The sequence below is a fragment of the Amblyomma maculatum genome, chromosome 1 (assembly GCF_055883805.1).
Source record: "Amblyomma maculatum isolate TAMU_Amacu chromosome 1, ASM5588380v1, whole genome shotgun sequence".
Classification (NCBI taxonomy): Eukaryota; Metazoa; Arthropoda; class Arachnida; order Ixodida; family Ixodidae; genus Amblyomma; species Amblyomma maculatum.
Window position 1 is genome coordinate 386,344,104 of NC_139344.1, and position 22,151 is coordinate 386,366,254.

At 42.1% G+C, this 22,151-nt stretch overlaps 1 protein-coding gene across 1 annotated transcript in view; it reads right to left on the reverse strand.

Moving 5' to 3' along the window:
- Positions 1 to 22,151, reverse strand: part of LOC146208439 (cytochrome P450 2J6-like) — a 32,727-nt gene that overhangs the window by 4,800 nt on the left and 5,776 nt on the right. The window contains exons 2-5 of the mRNA XM_084578516.1: positions 19,117 to 19,244; positions 13,821 to 13,927; positions 5,545 to 5,846; positions 2,464 to 2,772 (exon numbers count right to left, since the gene is read on the reverse strand). Of these exons, the coding sequence (XP_084434642.1) occupies positions 2,464 to 2,772; positions 5,545 to 5,846; positions 13,821 to 13,927; positions 19,117 to 19,244 (846 nt within the window). The remainder of the gene's footprint in view (positions 1 to 2,463; positions 2,773 to 5,544; positions 5,847 to 13,820; positions 13,928 to 19,116; positions 19,245 to 22,151) is intronic.

Consider the following 22,151-nt stretch of genomic DNA (forward strand, 5'->3'; position numbering starts at 1 on the left):
CTATCCTATCAAGCCATGTGAAGTGGGAGCTACACATGCTAGAAACCGCCGCAGCCCCTCCCGCCTTTTGTGTCAAACAGTGCAGGTCTTTCTTGGTTCCTGTCGTGGCACATTGCTGAAACTAGCTGGACGGAATTGTTGCGGAGCCTTGCCTTTAATTTTTATTATTGTTTACTTTGAAATGCCAACCTTGAGTGACAGCTTAGAGTTTTCTTTTGGGATCTGACGAGCATCATGCACAAGTGCCAGGCATCATCGGACTCCCAAAGAGAAAATGAGGGGGAGGGAGGTGTTTCTTTCGTCCGAGGGGGGCCGACTTCCGGTTGCTCAATCGCTAATGATCAATTGTTGGACGGGTTGCCGTCGAGATTTACGGCGTGAGGCGGAAATTCAGGTGTTTCTAAGTGGGGACTTTGACCACCAAGCCACACGCACTAGACGCAGGGTCATGACATCCTCAAGGATGAGCAGATTCAAAATTGAATACTGCTCGGCATTGTTAGCTATAAACCTCTCATCACAGAACCAATCATAATGAGATTCAAATATTTTTGAATGGTATCAAATCTACTACCCAACGTGTTTTTCGCAAATGGGTATTTTTGTTGTTCTATAAGATTACAGCTTCTATTTTCGGTGTGTTTATAATAGACAGGGAATTGTTTATGAGAAATTTTCTGCGATAAATCAAAGGACATTCATGACCTAAGCAAACAATACTCATTGTACAACGAGAGCACTCTTTTTTGCACTCTACTCTGCGTGCATTTTTACCTTCATAATAGTTGATGAGTGGCAGCAGATTCGTTCATTAAATGTTTTATTCCAAGTAATTATTCAGAATCCTGCGGAATCACTCGTTTGTATACCACTCGGTTGTTAACCAGGTCTTTCAGCTTGCCACATTCAGCACATACGGGTATAGAACTCGATAATTTCATTCTTGCAGTTATAGTGGCCATGTAGACTGAAAACTTTCAAAGGACAATTACGATACTCTCTAATGTAACTTAGAGCTCAGTTGTCTAAGCGTTTCTGCGATACATTGAAGGAAACAATTTCAGAGAAGTTTTTATGTTAGAAGCTGTATGCTGCTTACAAAGCACTTTATTATTGCGATAGCAATACTGCGCCAGGTTTCGAGCCATCGCGTATCTCCGGCGGACGCCATGCTTGACATTGAACAGCCGTGGAGGAGGAGGAGCAGAAGAAGAAGACGAAGAGGAAGAAGAAGAAGAAGAAGAAGAAGAAGAAGAAGAAGAAGAAGAAGAAGAAGAAGAAGAAGAAGAAGAAGAAGAAGAAGAAGAAGAAGAAGAAGAAGAAGAAGAAGAAGAAGAAGAAGAAGAAGAAGAAGAAGAAGAAGAAGAAGAAGAAGAAGAAGAAGGCTGCTAATTTATGCTCTCGCATCATACCCTTAAAGGATGAGCTCAAGTGTCCCTAATAATGTAGCGCCTTACACTGATAGGGCGTGATAGGGGAATAAGGTAGCAGGCAAAAGAAGCTTCCGCCGTTGTTATCGCAATTCAACTAGGGTTAAAAAGAGTTAAACCACCACTATTTTTTTTTTCTCACAAACCAAACAGAATTTCTCATAAGGATAGGCAGAGAGAGCCACAAGCCATAAACCGCTTGCTCTTGGTATTTCTTTTTTTTTTCTATTGAGCAATTCTCTTTCGTTCGTGACTTTCTTTCTCATGGTTACGCCGGCAATGGCACCAATTGGGACGCGTCTCAACCGCCACACGAGCACATAATTGCTGCGCTCTAATATACTCCCTCCGTATCCCTCATCACTGCACACCCTCCCTTCAGAGAACTTTCTCAGCCCGTTTGTAGGACACTTGTCTTTTTGAAACCTTAAAGTATGGCGACCCATCTAAAACTCCAAGGTAGCATTTATGATGAATATCTCATTTGAACGAAAGTGCGACCTAATTATTATCATAATGATGTAGCCCTATCTTACAGCACCTGCAAAAAGCTAGCAGTATGTTCGAAATAAATAAATAAATAAATAAATAAATAAATAAATAAATAAATAAATAAATAAATAAATAAATAAATAAATAAATAAATAAATAAATAAATAAATAAATAAATAAATAAATAAATAAATAAATAAATAAATAAATAAATAAATAAATTTACCATTCCAAGTATCTTTGCATTCATTATTTTTCCCAAAACTTTATTCAGCACGCAAGGCAGCAAGTCAGCAATTTTACATAATGAGAAAGGAATTTGTCTTTTCCAATAAAGAGCTTCTCCTCTTTCTCTCTTGCCAGAGCCGCTACTTCACAAAATTCTTCGAAATTTCAGGTCATTGCAGAGAGGAAAAACATTTAGGCAAGATTTAAATCCTAAAAAAAAACATAATGCCACTTAACTCAGCTTGTGGAACTAAATTTTCTCCTTACTCTACCACAATTAGTTAAAAAGTACAGGAATGGTTCGGTCGCTTACCGTCGCATCTGGGTGAGTGGAATTACAGGCCTGTACCGCAGTGTCTCCCAAATGAAAGCTTGCGTGTACGGCATCATGCCGCGTTCATTCCACGCAACATGCGCTCCCATGTCGCTCTTTTCGAGGACAGTGTCGATCTCGTCCTGGACACGGCGCTGCATGTGGGGTTCGGTAGCACACATCAGCATCAAGCTCTCGAGCGCAGCGCGCATAGCACCACTTCCACCACCGAAGAAGGAGCCTATGTTCCCGATCAGAAGCTTGCCTGCGTCAGGGATGAAAATCAGTATATTGATGCGGGGCCGTGGCCTGTCGGGCAACTGGAAAAATTAGCGCGGTTACACAAAGCTATCATGATTTTGTTTAGAATGTGGCACGAAAGGTTCAGTAATTCGTACTTTACAAATGCTTTTGTAAACATTTAGTATAAAGTGCGTCCCCGCATGACTTTGGTCCTTCGCAAATGATTAAAATCGATTCAAATGGTCATTAAATGAGCTTTCTGAAATAATTCGAATCAGTGATAAGATGACAATTACAGTTAGTCATAAGCACATACGCATCATCGAAATGATGCAGATGCTGTAGCACTCGGAGAGGGTCGCGTGCGGTCAGTGTCCGTACTGATGTTGTCTGCCGTTATAAGGCTAATGCAATGAACTTTAAGACATAGAACAGATTGCAGCCGTCCTTAGAGGTTGTGAAAACCAAAATAAGATTACCAAACCTCTCATGCGGGGCGAGTTGTGTCTGTGTGTGGCACCTGCACTGTAGATAATGAGGACTCCATGAAACCACATATACGCATATCGTGTGATTGAGATGATTCTTTTAGCATGGGGACTGAGATTTTGCGGGATCGGTCTGCTATCTGCAAAGGGATGTAGGTAAGGAAGAGATGGTGCATTTAGAACGCCGCCTTTCTTTTGGGTAAATGAACCTGGCTCAGTTAGTGTGTTATCAGACGGACAACCTGGCCGATTGCGACCATGGTAGAAGAAATACCGGTCCCTTTATCAAGAATTTTCAGCATGCCGTGCCAGATTTGCTTTTCAATCATACGCATAATAAATGTGTTTCCCAGGTTGCTCCAAGGAACGAGTCACCTGACCATTGAAGTGTAGGTAATATTCATGCTCACTTTTCTCTCTGTGCAAGGCGCCGGGGGGGTAGAACCCAATCTGACGTGCTCACCTAGTGCTCGAACGTTGGGCATTTTACTATATTGCTTGCATCAAAAACGATTTCGCATGGCTTTGATGTCATCTTCAGAATTTACGAAAAATAGTTCCTGTGAGTTCATTATGATTATATCAATAATAATCATCATTTCGCTTTCTGCTCCGAGTTGAGAACGTGTGGCAAATTAGAAGATTTACGTGACATAATTAGAAGTCAAATTATTAAAAAAAAATGCTGCGTGGGTAATTGAATCAATAAATATGGATGAATCTGCATCGCTTTTATGTTCTCATCTCCTTACATCTTCTCATATTATTATCAGGTAGACCACTTGCAGAGATGCCTGGTTGTGTGCCGACCGATCTATACGAGTCTGCAGACACTGTAATGAAGGAATGACGCAAGACTCTGTCTATAGGGATAACAATTTCAAATGCTGTGTAAATTTCCAGCACGTAATACAACTAGAAGCCCTTATTATTTATCTTTATTTTTCCTGGATCAAAGAGTCGCGCAACATGTGCAATGATACTCACGCGTAAACGCATTGTTTTTTTCTTCGAGCAACATTTCGCTGAGAAAGCCATCAGTGTAGTTCTGTATGACTCCACGCTGGTAATTGGGCTCGTGGACATCGACTGCAATACTGAAAGTTCAAATCAAACGATTGGAAGATTGAGTGGCCCTGTGGCTTCTTTTTGAACGCAATTTATTTTCAGGGTACTTTTTCTCTCTCTTTATTTCCCGTGCGAAATAAAAAAAAAAGGGTAGTGGACGCGTGGGAACGCCCTGTGCTTAAGGTCGCTCGTTGTTACTTATTAAGCTTATTGAATAAAGGCAAGTCTTCATTCACGTCATAAGAAATTTGAAACATCTCCTATAGAGAACGTTGTTGGAAAGCTAACCATAAGCTAGTGACGGGGAATGCAACAAGGTCCGAAAAATGCTCTCTGTTTTTCACAGAAAGCTGTTAAGTTTCTCTGCAAAGAAAATATATGATTCCGACACTCTGCCTGAGCAAATCGCTACTGTTCCTTCCGTATTCCTCTCCACTTCTTTGGAAAAGGGCAAAATATCTTCTCCTGACGTGTCTCTCTCATCTTTTACGATATTCCCAAATCGCTACATTTCTGAAGCAGTGCTGTATAATTAATGCTATATTGTGCTCGTTCTAGAACGGTTGTTTTCGTTTTTCTTGTTCTCTTGTAGTGCCTTGGTTTTCCTTATTACCGTGATTGTTGCATCGTTTGCCTAAATAATTGTATATTATATGTGTGCCTTTATTTATTACGTTTCCCGCTACAATACAGTAAAAAGTAAATGCTGTTTACGATGCTTGCTTATTGAACTGTGGCAAACATAAATCAAAAGAACTATATGAAGGAAAATGTAGATTTTGCTTTTAATATACGCTAGCGAACCTGAAAAAATAGAGAAACATTAAAACAACTGACGCGTCCCTTATGTTTGTTGAAATAGCAACACGAAAACGCGCGTCGATACTACAGTGTGCATTGTAAATTTATCGACGATGCTTAGCAAAATATGCAAGTAATAAATAGAAATGACACCAAACATTTATATTGAAATATTATTAAATTGAATTTACTGAACTATTGAATTTATTTAATCTTTAAAACCAGGTACATTGTGGTGAAGTACAAGCCATCAGCTCCAATGATTACGAATTCTTCCTCAAATATTAGCAACCAATTCACTGTATAGCGTCGATGAACCTAAAAGGATATAAGTGCGTCTTTGTTCTTGCGGATATCTAGAAACATCCACCAGAAGTGTTTTGTTTCGTAGTTAAAATTTGAGTGTGATTCTTCTGCTTTTGAATATTAATACCACTAGGTATCAATGGAATATTGATATCATTAGGTGGCAATTACTCACTCAGACATGTGTTCCCTGTGAAAGAGAAACCTCTTGAGGACCTTGCAGTGTCCCAGGTTGAAGAACCAGAGCACTTTACGCAGCCATGTGAAGAAATGTATCGGCGCAATTTCGGAACGTGGCGGGATTATTACTTTCACCAACCCGTCCATGCTAATACGCTTCGGGTCGTCATACTCGAGCCGCTGGCCAACCAGCAATCTCCTCAAAACGTTCGATATGCTGGCAGTGAGGATATCCGTTGGAGCGCCAGGGTTGCCGTTCCTGCACGCCAGTTCCCGCAGTAAGTGGGACAATTCGTCCTGTGTGACAGAGTACAACATATACAGCTTTATTACAGTTGTGACTGAAACAGTAAAAAAAAAAAAAAGTTTCAATAGAGCATCTGATTAGGTTTGTTCAGTTGCACAGGAATGGCAGCTTCCTGCAGCATATATTTGAAAGTACAGAGAGGAAAAGGAAGAGTACCCGCAAAGAATTGTTCAAAACTGATTACTTGGATTTACCTCCCCTAATACAAAGTAATAAGAATTTTGCACTATTATATTTTTACTCATAAAGGGTTATGTAACGTGTAAAGTTTATGCAACGATGAAGAAATTCATCAATGTAGAATATAATCCGTGATATCCGAAGACAAAGAGCCAGCTTTATTGCCTCTGTCCTTCTCTATGTTTTCATTTGTTTCTTTGAATATGTTATGCCCCATTTACGCGCCTACTTTGATGTCCCCTACCAACACACCGCTCTGCATAATCTTACTTACTACGCCTAACGAGTACAACCACTAAATTGTAGCAACCCCTATAACTACGATCCCTACATTAACAAATGCGTCGATGCTTTCATAGCCCGCAAGGGCCCTGCTTCTATCCTGATGTCAACAACGAGATTGGTAAAATCGTAAACGGGGGAGGAGAGCTGTCGATTTTCGCCTCGCCTCTCGCTAGTCGCTACAAGTGCCGTGGTACGGGGCGTACCTCTCAGCGCTGCCCAGTCGAGGACCTCTGCACTCTGGATCGTGGCAAGATGCGCGCCCTGTCTGCGTCGGGTGTCCAGGGACACACGCGCTGAAACTCAGGCGCTATCAGTTGCAATTCATTACACCTCGAATTGAGTTGTCTTGCTCGGCTTCCACATTTGTTTTTCGCCGCATTTTCATCCCAAGCACTTTTTTGTTGCCCGTTCTATCTCAACTATTTCGTCAGGAATATTTCGTCCTGTCTCTAGGAACCTTAAGGTAGTTCGCTGCGCATATTTAATACCATTAATGCCTACTCAATAATGGCGTAAGGCTCTAAGCCAGCACCAAAGTACGAACTTATATCAATTTCCTGTCTCCCCGAATTCGCCTAATCTCAAGCAAGGCAGAATACTTTCGGCACAGTCACAATGCCTGAGTGGTTTGTGTCCTCCACAGTAGTGCTTGTGCTGCAGTGTGAGGCTTTCATATAGAAGGCAAAACAAATATTAAGGATATCCTGCTTCCAGAACCCTATCAGTCAGGCGAAAAAAGCCCTGCCTCATGCGATGACAGAACTCGTTAAAAGCAAATAGTAACTCCACCCTCGCAACTGATAATTTTAGCACCTTATCATGTTTAGATGTGTATGGTAGGATTTTCTAGTTCGCTTGAGCCTGGCGACTCCGACATAAGTGCCCCGGTAAGAATTCGAGGCAAAAATCTAGATACTTCAAGGCATATCATCTAGAAGCTCCCAGCCGAACCTGAGATCAGGGCAGGTTTTAAATTCAGCCTATCTTTGCGTTGGAAGCCTTCCGGAAGCAGGATTTGTGTGTTCTTTCTGTGTCTTTTAGGCTAAGTTTTCTATCATATTCGACCAACTAGTTTACCGATTCACCATATCAGTGATTCCTTTTGATTTATTATAAGGTTCTATTTCCTCATTTCCTAATTCATTAGAGGAGAAATGCTTGACATCTCCGTACTAAGGTCATTCTATTGATCTTCCAACTACTCCCTCTGCTGCAAAGATCTTTGCACAACTACTCGAGTACATTCACTACCTTATTGATTTCACCGTTGACATTATCTGCCAAGTCTATTAGGGAATGCATCTGACTTTCGCTTGTACAGAAAGGTGGCGTGTAAAGGATGTCATTATTGTTAACACAGCCTCTCAAGACTGTTTCATCATATCTCCTACTATCTGATTTTTGCCAACTGCTTTCCGATTTTAATTTCTTTTAATGCTTTCCTTACTGCCTTATTTTTAGGGGAAGAAATCTTTGTACATCTGCGCTATCACCAGCCTATGCGTCATCTTGATTACTTCGGTTCCTTAATTGGTATGTATAAAATCTTCAGCAACATTCTCTTATTTAGATTGCAAATGGCACTGTAAGCCATGTAAATTGAAACATGAATCTTATTTCGCCTCGAAGTGCAAGCATTGTGCACACAGGGAGAGTATATTCAACACCATCTGAAGACACTTCCTGTTAATTAATGTTTCCCTGCTGTTTTCTCCTTTTCATCGCTTCTAAAACTCCTACTTTGCTTCAATGTCGTTTGGAAAAGGAATGCCTAATTTATGAGCACAACGCTCCTATGCTCGTCATACTGGTTACTCCGCCACATTTCAAACAGACATTTGAGCGAGTTGTACATCTTCGAAACTTTTACGAGCGCAACACAGCACAAAACAACTTTGAATGGTGCCCCTTCATCAACTTTGGCCCTAAAGTACAGAGACTGTTTTCTTAACAATCCGAGTGTCTCTATTATGTCAAATAAAAAAGCATGCAAACCTATTTTTTAACAGGGCGAAAGTTATAGGCTCCCAAAGCATCGCTGGGCGGCGCTGCGGCTCCTGATGGGCAACGCCATCTGTGGCAGAAAAACACACACTGGGACGCCGCCGGCTGGGCTCGCTGCCTTCGCGACGTGCGCCGCGCGCTTTCTCTCGAACGAGCACGCGCCCTGACGCGCATCGCAACATGCCGCCTGCATTCCGTCTTGATTATTGGACAACCTGCCGCGTATTTCCATGGAAGAAACGTAATTATAAGCGAGAAGATTTTTATTCACGTCAGCACTGTAGAGCAGACGACAGACGGCGATGAGTAAATATTGATTGTGAATGCATTTCCCACGTCAGCGAAAACGTAGGAAGTTTATCTCGAGGTAAGTCGGCTATGCAACTATATTGTCGTATATAATATGTTTAAAAACTGCGGAAGTATTATCAGTACTCTGAGGTAAAGTTGCTCGCTTGTTGATTATTGTTTTGACCTGTAGCATGAGATCTATATATGGTTTTGTTTTTATTATTACGATGTTACTAAAGCAAATCTTGCAGTAGAAGAATAAGCTATAGTCCGAAGGAGATGTTTCTTCAAATGCACGAACGTTAGCAGTCTCAAAAGCACATGCGTGCTCCGCGCGCTGCACGCGACATAACCGGCTCGCTGGCTCGGAAGGAAGGTGAAATCCAAGCTTGTACTACAATCGTGCTTTATTTCGGTTCTTACTAAATGGTAGTGCTTCATTTATATTTGGTTTATATTTACGAAACCTGTGACGCGAATAGGGTGCTCCATGCGAGTAGTGTCAATCGAGCCATAACTAGGATCGCTTTTGTATTGCACTTCCAACATATTTTGGTTATGAATAATAATAATGTTGGTTCATGTATTGGCCAATTTGCGGAAATATGTAAAAGCGGCTCAGCCAAGCATGTTTTCCACCCCCCCCCCAAAAAAAAAAAAAAAAAAAGCCTCGTTCCTAGATATTTTCTTGGTCATAGGGCACATTCACGCATCATTATCGATCGCGGACGTCGCACGCTGGACATCTGTTGATTTGGTTGCTTTCAGAGCGCTCGCAAAGCAGGGAGAGAGCACAGAAAATCGGCAAAGCAAGACACGCGCGGAGCGAAGAGCAGGATAATCCTCTACCCCCTTCACTTCGTATAGATGGTGTTAAACCATTGTACTTTTTGATGCCTCTCTAAGACGTCTTTGTCAACTGTCGAACATTTCTGAGTTTATGGAGAAGGGGAAAATTGGCCCTTTTCGTTTCCACAAAGAACGCAAGACTTCTCGGAATGCTGTCATGCGGTTGGAAAACAGGTCTTATGGAAACGCTTCCAATGAAATCTGCAAAGTTCCACACGTGAGTCTCGTCGTTAGGCGCTTCGCTTACTATTGTGGCTACCCATGACACAATGCTACTTAGTACCTCCGTTTCGCATCAGCGGAAGCGTTTTTGTATCGCCAAATAACCGCCAGGCGCTACTCGATCGCCGCACGTACACAGGAAGCTAGCGGAGCGTCTGCTCCGGCGACGTCCCATCGTTTCACATTTCGCCACCATGCCAGGAATGCGGCGCTGCCATCGCGCGGAGAAACTTGAGCTTGGGTTCCCTATATTCAGACAACAAGATCAATTCACAACGGAGTTGTGTGAAATTATTGTATTCACAAGAACAGCAACAAGTGCGTAAGCATACCTTCAGTAAATATACGTGACTGTGAAATTCCGCACCTGTATTCCTAACAAAGATCTGCTTATATTTTAAAGGCAATGGGGCGCATACGCGCTTCTGGTTGTATTTTGTGGGTATATTACCAGTATATATTTTTAATGAACTTCTGGGATTGGTTATTTCAGCTGCTGCATAGACTGGGGTAAAACTACTCGGGTGCCTTCATTATCTTCTCCGTGTTAGCGATGCTTTCAGCGTCAAGTCTTTTCAGGACGTGCACGTTTTACCTTGAGGTAATGGCATTGTACATAAATGGTGGTAACTAATGTTAACAGAACGCCCTCATAGTTTTTCTTGATTATCTGCTGCTGAATGATTTCGCGCAGCTGCCTTTTCTTTTCATTCCGTCTAAGGCTTTCTTTACTTCTTCATAAGTTATAGGAATTGGTTTGCTATGTAGAGTTTAACGTCCCAAATCGATTCAGGCTATGAGAGGCGCCGTGCGGGGAAGACTCTGGAAATTTCGACCACCTGGGGCTTTTTATCGTGCACAGACATCGCACAGCACATGGACGCAACTCCATTTCGCCTCCATCAAAACGCAGCTGCTGGCAGTCGGGATCGAACTCGGGTATTCCGGCAGAGTAGTCGGGCACCTTAACCACTGCACAACCGCGGCGGGGTGCTATAGGAATAGGCATGATTTCCCTGCACCACGTAAAGCCTCGCTGCTCATTGTCCTGACTACTTTGGCTGCCGCCCGGCTCTGCGCAAAATGACTTCTCTAGGTTCGTCATCTCTTCCATATTGTCGATGCTATTCTTAGGATACCACTTGCAAAAACAATAAGGTAGTTAAATTGCGTATAGAGGTTTGCGAGTAATTTTAACACAGCCCTGAGTCTTTCAATCTATCTGCATCTACCTAATTTTCCAAACCTTCTTTCTGCTTTTTGTTGCTTCTAAGGCTTTTGTTACTTCCTTGTTTGTCGGAGGTGTGCTTAATTTCTTGGCTCTACTGCGTCTTGATTCATCTTCCCGACAGCTTTGGCTGCTGCGTAGATATGCATATAGCTACTGGCTACATTCGCTATCTCATAGATATGATCAAATACATTCTCAGTCAAGCATCTTAAGGCCTGCGTCTTATTAACGCCTCGAGTTATAGGCATGACAAATGCAATACGACGAGTATTTTAATGTAGAATTCCCAGAGTCCTTACACATATCTCCCGTTACCTGGTTGTAATAACACCATTACTATTTTTATGGCTTGTAAAACTTTATTAGCTTCCTCATGGTGAGGAATTGAGCTAGTGGGTATAGTTAATGCTCCATAACACAAAAATCGAAAATGCGGAAGGGAATTACGTCATGTCCTTTAGCTTGTTGCGATATGGTACATCAAGTTTACTTGATCATACGTATCATAAATAACGTTTGATTTTCCTGTATTACAGCGTTTCTGTGCGCTGTACTCATTACTTCGGCTACCGCTGTGATTTTTGTATATATTCTCAACTACACTCACAATTTTATACCTATTGCTGATGACATTCTCAGCGAAGACTGTTGGGGCATGCCTCTTACTGCCGCCTAGGCGTGAATCTTTATGTATATGAGCTTCCGAGTATATTTAACAGACTAACCCGATTGTATCTGAGTATATCTGTTGTTACCTAATTTTTACTACCTGATTCTGTCTTTTCAGTGCTTCTAGGGCTTTCCTTATTTCTAAATTACCTTATAGGAATGCTTGATTTCTTTGCACTATTGTCTCGCGATTCAGTACCCTGAATGCTCAGGCTGCTCCATATATGTGTGCAAATCCACTCAGCTATAATCACCATTCTCAGCCATGTCTCATAGCGTATGTGCCTTATTTTGGCCTACGACTAATTTGTTCTGCAACTCGTTGAAGCTGGCTTTGTATTTTATACCCTTAGAGCACGCCCAATTTTGTTACATTTCCGTGCACTTGTTGTCTTATATTTCATTAATATCGGTGCCGCCAAGCCAGTTGTAATATATTTTTTGATTGAAAGGCTTTCATGTTTTGACAATCCTTGCACATATCCATCGTTGACTTAGATGATTTGCTATAAAGAAAAGTATCCCTATGGCCTACTTCACGTGCACACTCCGTGTCGGTATCTCTAATATTATCGTTCATTGCTCGAACACAAAGGTTGTTTTCATAGGTTAAAGCCGAAAATATGCTCGTGAGGAAGATCCCGATTTCGTGTGTTTTTCCTCTTTCAGATAATTCGTTTATTTGTTCTTGCTTACTAGCTTTTATTCTACCCTCCTTGAGTGCGGATCAGTTGAAAACCTTACAGTCCTAAGTTCGATACCAGACACCCTTCCGATGGCATCCACATTAAGTAAAACCCCAGGACGAGCAAGTCGTTTGAAACAATTTCATAGTCACGCTATCCTATCTGACAATTGCAACTTTGCAAGTCTGCTTTGGGCTCTTCCGTTTGCTGAAGAAGGTATTCATGATCGCAGATTATTTATTTTCTATGAATATCTATATCCTGCTTTTTCTAGGGCTCATGTCAGTGTAATTAATTATATGACACCCAGTCTGTTACTTGCCTGCCATAGATTTAATGTCTGCGATCCCAACATTATACTCTTATTCAAAATCAAAAACCAACTAGCCCGCACCTGAACGCTAGCATACCTTTCATTCATTTTAGTTTTTGCTGATTCCATGTCTTCATAGAAGCTTTCTAATGTCCTGCCATTGCGACAGGACGTAGGCGTGCAGTGCTGGGTCAGCTTCACATTAGTACCAATTTTAAGCCCAATTTAAATAAAGACCACTCTCTGTCTCTGTCTTCTACATTGCCACGAATATTCGTATCGACCTTCAATCACAAACATACTGCTAATTGCCTCACTGATAAATGATGGTAGCATACAGCGTGCCCTGCGTTTAGCTGTTTACATGCTTTTTCACGATGCCACATGGGCCAACTAATGGCCCCTGGTTCATCACAAATCATCACATGGCTAACAACACCAGATAAGGTTCCAGCTTTGAATCTTGCAATGTACAAGTGTCAAAAGTTAGAGCCACATATTCTAGCTTGGAGCTATATACTCTAAGCGCTCTCCACTATATCACAATTTCTACAACTTCCTTGCTGACGTGTTGCGCATCTACAGTTAAATAACGGTGAGGCCTTGGTGGATACCTTTAGGAGTCGATGGCCAAGTATTATATCAGGGTGGAGCTGTTGAGAGAGCGAGTTGGTCACCAGTGTTCCGGCACATCTCAGGCCTGGGTATTTTAGTAGAGCGGCGCAGAGACTTTTCTTCAGTGAATTGCAGAGGCTATCTATTTCGAACTGCTGTCTTTTTTGTCGCCAGGCGGAAGCTCCAAACAGTACCAATGTGCCCAAACCTGAGCATCGAAACACATATTTTTGAGACGTGCTTCTTCATTTTTCGCGGTCACTAGCTTTCTTTGCCTCGGAAGTTTGGCCGTGGGCTGGAGTGCTTACTCCGAGTAACGATTGCATCTTGCAGCAGTAAAAAGGTAAAAAGTGGTATTCATGCAAAATTGTTTTCTTCCTACCAACCTGTTGCTAGTAAAGACAGCAAATTTTAATGATTTCCTGTTGGAAAACAGAACAGGAAAATATCGCTGGTTATATTTTTAATCGTTCTATGGGGCGATGGCAGTAAACCGCCGTACGATATGATGCCTCGGTGACATTTTGCATTAGCGGAAAGAAATTGTGGAATCTTAGTTCTATCTCTGAGAGGAAAAACCTTCATTTGGACTTTAGCAGTGATTCCATTAATGTCTCACATGTATTTGCTCCTCAAGGGCTGCGGTGCCAACGCCAAGTTTCTTGAACGTGGTTTGCGTGAACTTCCTCTGCTGCCTCCATCTAGGTCCATTCATAGCAATCATGCCTGCAGCCAAGAACAACATATGCCAGAATTTGCATTTAAGGCCTGTAATTAAGGCTCAGGTAATACACCCATGAAGAAAAAAAAAACGCGACATATATTTGTGGTCCCAGATTCTATTATCTTGCTTTCGGTCGCAGTAGATATCATTGATATCTAGGCAAAGAAACAATTTGAAGAATTTATCAAGTGCTAGACATGGTTCTTCCTTTGAGTAAGACAGTCAAAACAAATGCCAAATTATACGGAAGTTCTTACGAAGAGAACAAACTTTATGTATACTATGAAAGTATCTTTTGTAGACATTACATCACTCGACTGTCTATTATAAACTTAATAAGGTCCTTTAAAAGGGACTGTATTTGTTTTGCCCGGGACGGAAATAATGAGTGTCCTTTGTCAGTAAAAATATTCTGTAATAATAAATTTAGAGGAAGAAAAGGAGAAGAAAAATATAAATGATACTCGGTCACTTGTGTTTATTTTCTAGCCAAAGTTCTCCATTCCGCCCGGACGTTTTGCCATCAACAGGACAAATATATTTTCGACTAGTGCCTCAGCCAGTGTATTCTGGGAGTAAAATTGTAAAACACCAAAGGTTCGTGCTTTTAAATAAATTTTTCGACCTGTAGTTAAGCTTATACCTCGTCATCAGCCTGATTTAGTTTTTTTTACAGCCTCACAAATTGTCGTACAACCCTTAAAATATTGCAAAGAAAAGTAAGTATAAGCTGTAGCCAAAATCATATTTTGCTGAGCGCTGGTCTTCATGCTGTTAAACTTCTATCTGACAAATACAAACTTCAATGTGGTTTTTATGCGCTGAAGTGTTTCATGGCTTGACAGCTTTTGTTTTCAAATGCCATTGAAGTGATGTATCCTAAACACCGCAACAGTAGTCCAGACATAGAAAAAAGAAACATATATTTTGATCGCATAGTATGTGCAGTATGTATAACCTTTCTTTTTGAGTTTTTGTTCGAGTTCGGTGTGAAATCCTGCGCTGTAAACTTATTTAGAGTTCTTGGTCCTTTCCTGTATTATACTTAGCCTTCAGTGATATGCCTTTAAGGCACGAATTCGGATATCGTTGAGAGAAGAAATTGTCAAAATTTTTTATTTGTTTACGAGCATGCGGAAATTAGATAAAAATTTAATAATTTTTCTTTTTCTTTAATAATTATGCTAGTTCTGTGGAGTCAAAATAATGTCGACACAGTTGTAACGAACTTGACGGTCGCCAGGATTGCGCTAGTTGCCTACGGGTCACGCGTTCGTTCAGCGCCACGCAGTTGAGAAATAAGTAGACTTGTACTATTACAGCAGATAAATACAATGACGGCGGGAAGTGGAGTTTGTGAAAAAGGCGGTTGTGCAGCCTTGCGTTTAGTAACCAATGTTACGTTGTCCAAGCTCTAAGTACGATCATTTTTTCTTGACCTAGCGCCTTCCTTCGGGAGAGGGGCTTCACTGAATCGACAATACAAATATTTGTTAAAGCGTTCATGGCGACAACTTCTAGGTTACCGCCCTTGTTTGGAAGGTTGTAGGGATGCAGCGACGAACCTATTCGTGGAACGAATACGCGTGGAACGAAAGGTATAAGCCGCGCTTGCGTAAAATGCTTGAGCGGCGTATTGACCTTGAGATAAAGTGAGGCAATATCTTAGCTGATAAGGTCTAGAAATAAACCTCACGCACACGTTGAACCTGATAGAATGCGAAATAGGTGAGAACTAGTTATTTCCCCGAAAAGCATTGCTGTTCTTGGATTTCAGTATAGGTTGACACCATGAAGATAGGGTTGCTCACTTTTAAATTCATGACAAGTGGCATTCACCTCCACTCACTCACGCTCACAGCCCACTCATACATACACACAACCACCCCAACGCGCTCGCACTTGCCTCCGTTCACGCTCACATCCACTCCCTCGCACTCACTGTCATTGCCGCACATTCACATCCACTCACCCACACTCCCACTCATGCCACTCACATTCACGTCCATTCACACACACTCATGTTTACTCACACTCACCATCATACACACTTGAACATGTCCACGTACTTACAGTCATGTCACCTAACGCCTACATCCTCTCGCTCCCATTCATGATCCCTCACAGTTGCATCCACTCACACTCATGCCAGTTCCCATGCATTCACTCTCATGCTGTCGCACATTCAGATCTGCTCAATCACACTCAATTCCACGTACACTAAGCCCCACTCAATTCCTTACTCGCATCCACTCATTCACAGTCATAATCACTTACCCCCATCCACATGCACTCACTGCCATTAACTCACACTCGTGACAACTCGCATCATATGTACCCACTCCCATTCCCATATTCACGACCACTAATGCCTGACTAATTAAGTTCATTATCAAGCTTGTCCAGCGTTCTTCGCGCCTTCTGGCCTTGCTTCATCATAACAGATATGTGAAATAAACGCTGTGTTATTGTATTATTACAATTAACCTCTCACACCTACCACTCATGACCTTCTTCACACCATCACCTTCGTAACCTCCTTTACTCACTATCCACTTCCACTCATATACAGCGACACTCGTACTGTGAACGATGACAGCTTATCATCATATCCACTCACGGCCATTCGCTCACACCACTCATGCTCATGACCACTCCCACTAGCACTTCCTCATTCTCTGTCCCATCAACTCAGATCCAGTTCAGCACTCATATAGATTCACACTCACCCTGTCATACTGCAGTGATTGCGACGTTGAAATACTATATTTGTAGCTTTTGTAGCGAAAGCATAGCACAGCTAGAAGCTGAGCTACATTGGCTAGATTTGGCCATTTCGCCGGTGCCTCCAAAAGGCCGCTACTGTGCATGCGCCGTTGCCATGGCGAACGGTTGAGCGTGACGGCCACCCGACGATAGCCCAACCACCGTCTCCTCCGTCATGCGGCGCATGAAATGGCACAAGCCACTACTGTTCATGAGCCGTAACCATGGCAGCCAGCTGCTTCCACAGTTCCACCAATGCGCTCGTTACAGAGCAGAGAGGAGGTAAAGAGGGTAGCGGCACCCGAGAGGGGTAAGGTTGAAAGTTGGGCGAGTTGAATCTTGTTCATTTTGAAGGTAGCGCAAAAAACGAGAACCAAGTAGTAGAAGGACACAGCACCAGCGCTCATGCTGTGTCTTTCTACTCCTTGGTCCTCGTTTTTTGCGCTAATTTCAAAATGAATCCGACAGGGGCTTTACATCCAAGCAGATGCGCGCGCCGGTGCGGAGAGCAGCAAAAGGGTAGTTTCCGTACTGGACATGCTCGAGTCGCCGCGAAGATCTGACCGAACGGAGCAGAAAAGCGTCTGCGGCGTCGCATGCGCAGGACATGAAAGTGGATCCTGCCTAAAACGGAATAAGTTCGACCACCTGGAGATGTTAAACGTACAATGACATCGCACAGCACACGGAGGCCTCTCCATTTCGCCTGCATCGAATCGCAGCTGCTGGTGGTCGGCTTCGCAGCCGGGTACTCTGGTTCAGTAGCCACTTTCGCAACAAATTCGATTCAGCACCGTTGAACCCCTTTATTGTTTCAATGGTTTTTCTTCTTGCAACAAAAACAAAGGCTTGCTTATCAGTGTCATCAACATTTACGGATAAATCTTTACCAACTCTATGCTGATGTGCTTTGGCAGGTTCCTAGATAGCGCCCTGTGCTTTAGCGGCTTTTAGCTCTGTGAAGGGGCCGCATAAGCAGCCAGTTGTGCAGCGAAGCCATTTTCGTCTTTGCAGGAGTCGAGAAGCGACACTAGAAATGTAGTGGAGAAGTCCTGTTCTGAAGTCAGTTCTGTTCATATGTGTTCCTTCTTTCATATGTCCCTTGTATGTTAAAGAAGCGCTAGCAAATATGATTTCAAATGATTACCAACTCGCCCAAGTTTCCGCCTTATTAGTATAGAAGCGATTACATTGGCTGTCCGAATCAAAATATTTTACCGTCACTAAAGCTAGCACATAGCCCGGCGCTCCGTCTCCACGACGGGTGATGCAGGGCAGCCAAGTACCCGTCGTGTTGGTTTCACAGTGGTACATGGTTGCTTGGTGGCAAAAGAATGAAACGCGGAACTGTGGCAAAGCCTATATTGTAACTCTAGAGTGGCGCTGCGTAACACGGCAAAATAAACACACTCATATTTGCCCATGGTCACCGATGTCCACTCACACTTGTGACCACTCACATTCATATCCGCTGACAGCCAATCACTCGCACTCCCATCCACTAACATTTCTATCCTTTTGCCTCCGTTCATGCATACATACTCATGACCACGCTCACACTCTTGACCACTCGCAGGTGTATCAATTCACTCCCTTTCACATACACTCACGCCCACTCATGCACGTCTACTCACGCTGATTGTCACTAACATCTTGTCACATACATCTTTTCAACACCACTCACTCACACACCGGCCCCGTCGCAATAATATTCACTCCCACTCATACAGACCTACAATCACGATCACTCGCATTCACATGCTCACACACGAATCCACTAGCTCGCACTAACATTCTCTCACACTGAGAGCTGATCACTCACCCTCACGTCAACTGAAATTTCAATGCCAAAATTTACTGTTTCTGATTATAGAAACTACTAGACTCTTAGACATCCGCGCTGATGGAGAGGTCACTTGCTCGACTGCGGGGCGAGTTTACGACGCCTGCTCGTTCACTATAGCCGACTGGTGCTGTTATGGTCTTTTTTTTATCACAACGCGGTAACACAGCCTGAATGCATATATTTATTATAACACAACCATTGCCCATAATAGTTTAGTGTGGCTTGGCCGCTGCAGATAGCAAATGAAATCTTCTATACAACGTATTTTTCCACACATGCGTAATTCTAATAGTCTAGCAAGGTCTATTCTCCATGTGTTTCGCAATTAAAAAATTATGAAATCTGACCGCAGAATAAACTAAACTAATCCAAGGTACCATTTTGCCATGAAGATTTTTTTTTTTTAGCGTATGCAAAGAAAAACTCCGCCACTCTGTCATTCTAATTTATTGAGCATAATATCCTAGTCGTTTAGTAATTATTTTGTAGTGCTTTGACTACAGAGGACCCTACTTCACTCTTCCACCAAGATGACTTGAAGTGCAGCAAAGAAGAAAAGTTTGAGGTTCCCAAGCTTACTTTCAACCTTTGGTTGAGCCCTGAGCGGGAATTCCACTGGTCGGTCGAGAAGTAAGGTTCCGGATAGTGCCTTTTTCATGGCGTTAAACTCACAAAGGAACACCACGTACCGGCTTCCCAGGTAGAGCCTGAAATGACAAGTCTCTCAGTACGACGCAAAAAAAAAAAAAGCCGCAAATTTGGAAGAAACAATAACAGTTCTTGTAGGTAATGGTTGGTTGTGTTTATAGGCTCTGACGTCCCAAAGCGACTGACGCTATGAACACCGTAGAACTGGCATCAGTGAAGAGGAATTAAACGTTCCACCAATAACAAGTCACGAGGTAAAGAAAGCTTTAGAATCTATGAAAAGGGAAAAAGGACTTGGGGAGGATAAGATAAGAACATATGTTTGGAAGGATAATGTGGATACTGTGCTAGGAAACCTGTCCACCCTATATACGAATTGCCTCATGACATAGACGGTACCGAAAACTTGGAAGAACGCTAATATAATTTAGTCCATAAAAAGGAGATGATAAGGACTTGAAGGACTTGAAAGATTACAGACCAGTCAGCTTACTCTCTGTTATGTGCAAGGTATTTAATAATGTAAGTCCTAATAAAGCCAGGGATACTTTAGGCTTAAATCGACTTAATTTTCAGGCAGGTTATTGGAAAGGGTATTGTACTACCAATCATATTCATGCTATCAACCAGGTGATAAAATAATTATTGGAATAAAACCATCCTCTGTACATAGCATTCGTTGAATGCGAGAAAGCATTTGAGTTAGTCGAAACCATGTCGCTGAGGTGAAGTTATCGGAAAATCAAGGTTTAGGCGAGCAATATGTGAAAGTACTGGAACATATGTATAGTGGCTGAACAGCAGCCAATATTCTGCACCAATAAATTAACAAAATTCAATAAAGCAATGTGTTAGATAAGGAGACACGATCCCCCTGTGAAATTCACAGCTTGTTTAGAGAAAGTATACAGAGACATGAAATGGGAGCAGTTAGAGTTCAGGGTTGATGCATAATTTCTGAGTAATCTGCGATTCACTGATGACATTGTCTTGCTAAATAACTCAGGGGATGAATAGCAAAAAATAATAGCTGACCTTAACAAGACAAGCAGAAACGTAAGCCTAAAAGTTAATATGCTGAAGACTAAGGTAATGTTCAACAGCCTGGGAAAAGAACAGCTGTTTACAATTGATAGATTGGTAGCGAAGCATTGGAAGTGCGAGTCGCATATGTTGACTTAGAGCAGGTAGTAACCTGAGATTCGGACCACGAACGTGAAATAGCTGTCAATGTCCGTATATTTTACCTTCATTCGCGAGTGCTTTGAACATTATTTTGCATTACAATTATACATATTTTGAACCTACTCCCCACTACATTTCTTAATGCAGGTCTATAACCTTTGCTAGCATTTGATGACCTACTATATCTTCCAGCAGAATTCTACTACTGAGCGAATAGTTCTGCGTAATCTAAATTTATAGGTGTGAGTAATTAATGCTTGGGTTGCATAGACAGCTTGGGGATTTAATTCAGGACTCGATTTCCGAGTCATTTTTTAGAGTCTGAACATCAATTCAATCAAACTCACTTATTTTCTCTAAATCACTATTTCGCCACCATCCATTCGAACTTTATATCTCCAATGTTCTTAATAACGTCTTCAAACCGAACGTTTTGCAATCCAGTCCGTCTCTGCTAAGATCTTTAGAACACGCTTAATATTCACGAAGCCTGTTCTTCTTGTCCCAGGCAACATTTTTGTCTGTAAGCCAACCGCGCTGTCTTGCAATAAATTTCGGGCAATTTTGTGACCTAAACATTAGCTTCTGGGACATCATTAGATGATAAGTTAATGTTTATTTGAACATGTTTTCTGATTACTAATATAAGAATCTTGTAGAAGGCGATGATAATGCCTGACGGGCTCATTCCTTGTTTCAAAGTATTTGCTCTGAATGAAAACAGCCCATTGCTGTTTCTTCTTCTGAGCATTGCTTCAATGTTTTTTATAATTATCTCTGAGATAGCAGTGTATCTCGTCAAACTGATTATTCAGCCATCTCGGGCAAACTCTGTCTGATGCACTGATGACACCAAACGGAATAATACGACTTAAAAAAGAGAGAGAGAGAAAAAAAAACGAACACGCCTAACTCCCTGTCTGTCTTTCCTGACGTATCACCTTGTGTAGGTTTGTTGCAGGGGCACAAAGGCATTGTTCTCATTCTGTCTTATCCTTGCAATTTAAAGCCTCCCTCTGATTGGTATGCTGTCTTAGTAGCTAACGTATAAATCCACCTAATTTGCTCTAATCCTAACATGCGAACTGGCCCCATCTTTCTGAATATCTGGTAAGCAACTGTACTTCAATGGCCGATAGCGTCATTACGTAGGCTATAGGAGCAATTAGCGTAAGTTAATGACTTTGACACGTGAGGAGATTACAAGTTCATAAATTGACTTGAAAATGTTCACTACCTTGTGTTCCACGCGGCCCCAGAGTTTCACTGGTACATTTTGCTGCCACCCGTTTAAAGGCAGTTCGTTTTGAAGGCATTACAGGAGCAATTTTAGTGCGTAAAATATCTGTGCTTTTTTATGGCCCGAGTACATCTTGTCTGGGTGTAACAAAAATGATATGTGCATGGCAATCCAGACACCGCTACAATTTTCGACTTCTGCGCGTAAACGCAACCTCACTAATTTCCATCATAGACGACTTCGTTTATGTCAACACAATATCGTGAAGTAATCCCAAGAGCAGAGATGGGCATTTGACCTCAAAAAGTGCAATCTCACCTCAACCTCAATAAAAATTTCCTGACCTCACTCAACCTCAACCTCACGCTTTGAGGTTGAGGTTTGACCAGGTGACCTCACCTCAATTTTTCTGATGCCACCACCGACCTCACTCAACCTCAACCTCACGCTTTGAGGTTGAGGTTTGACCAGGTGACCTCACCTCAATTTTTCTGATGCCACCACCGACCTCTCTCAACCTCACCTCAAACTCAAACTGTGA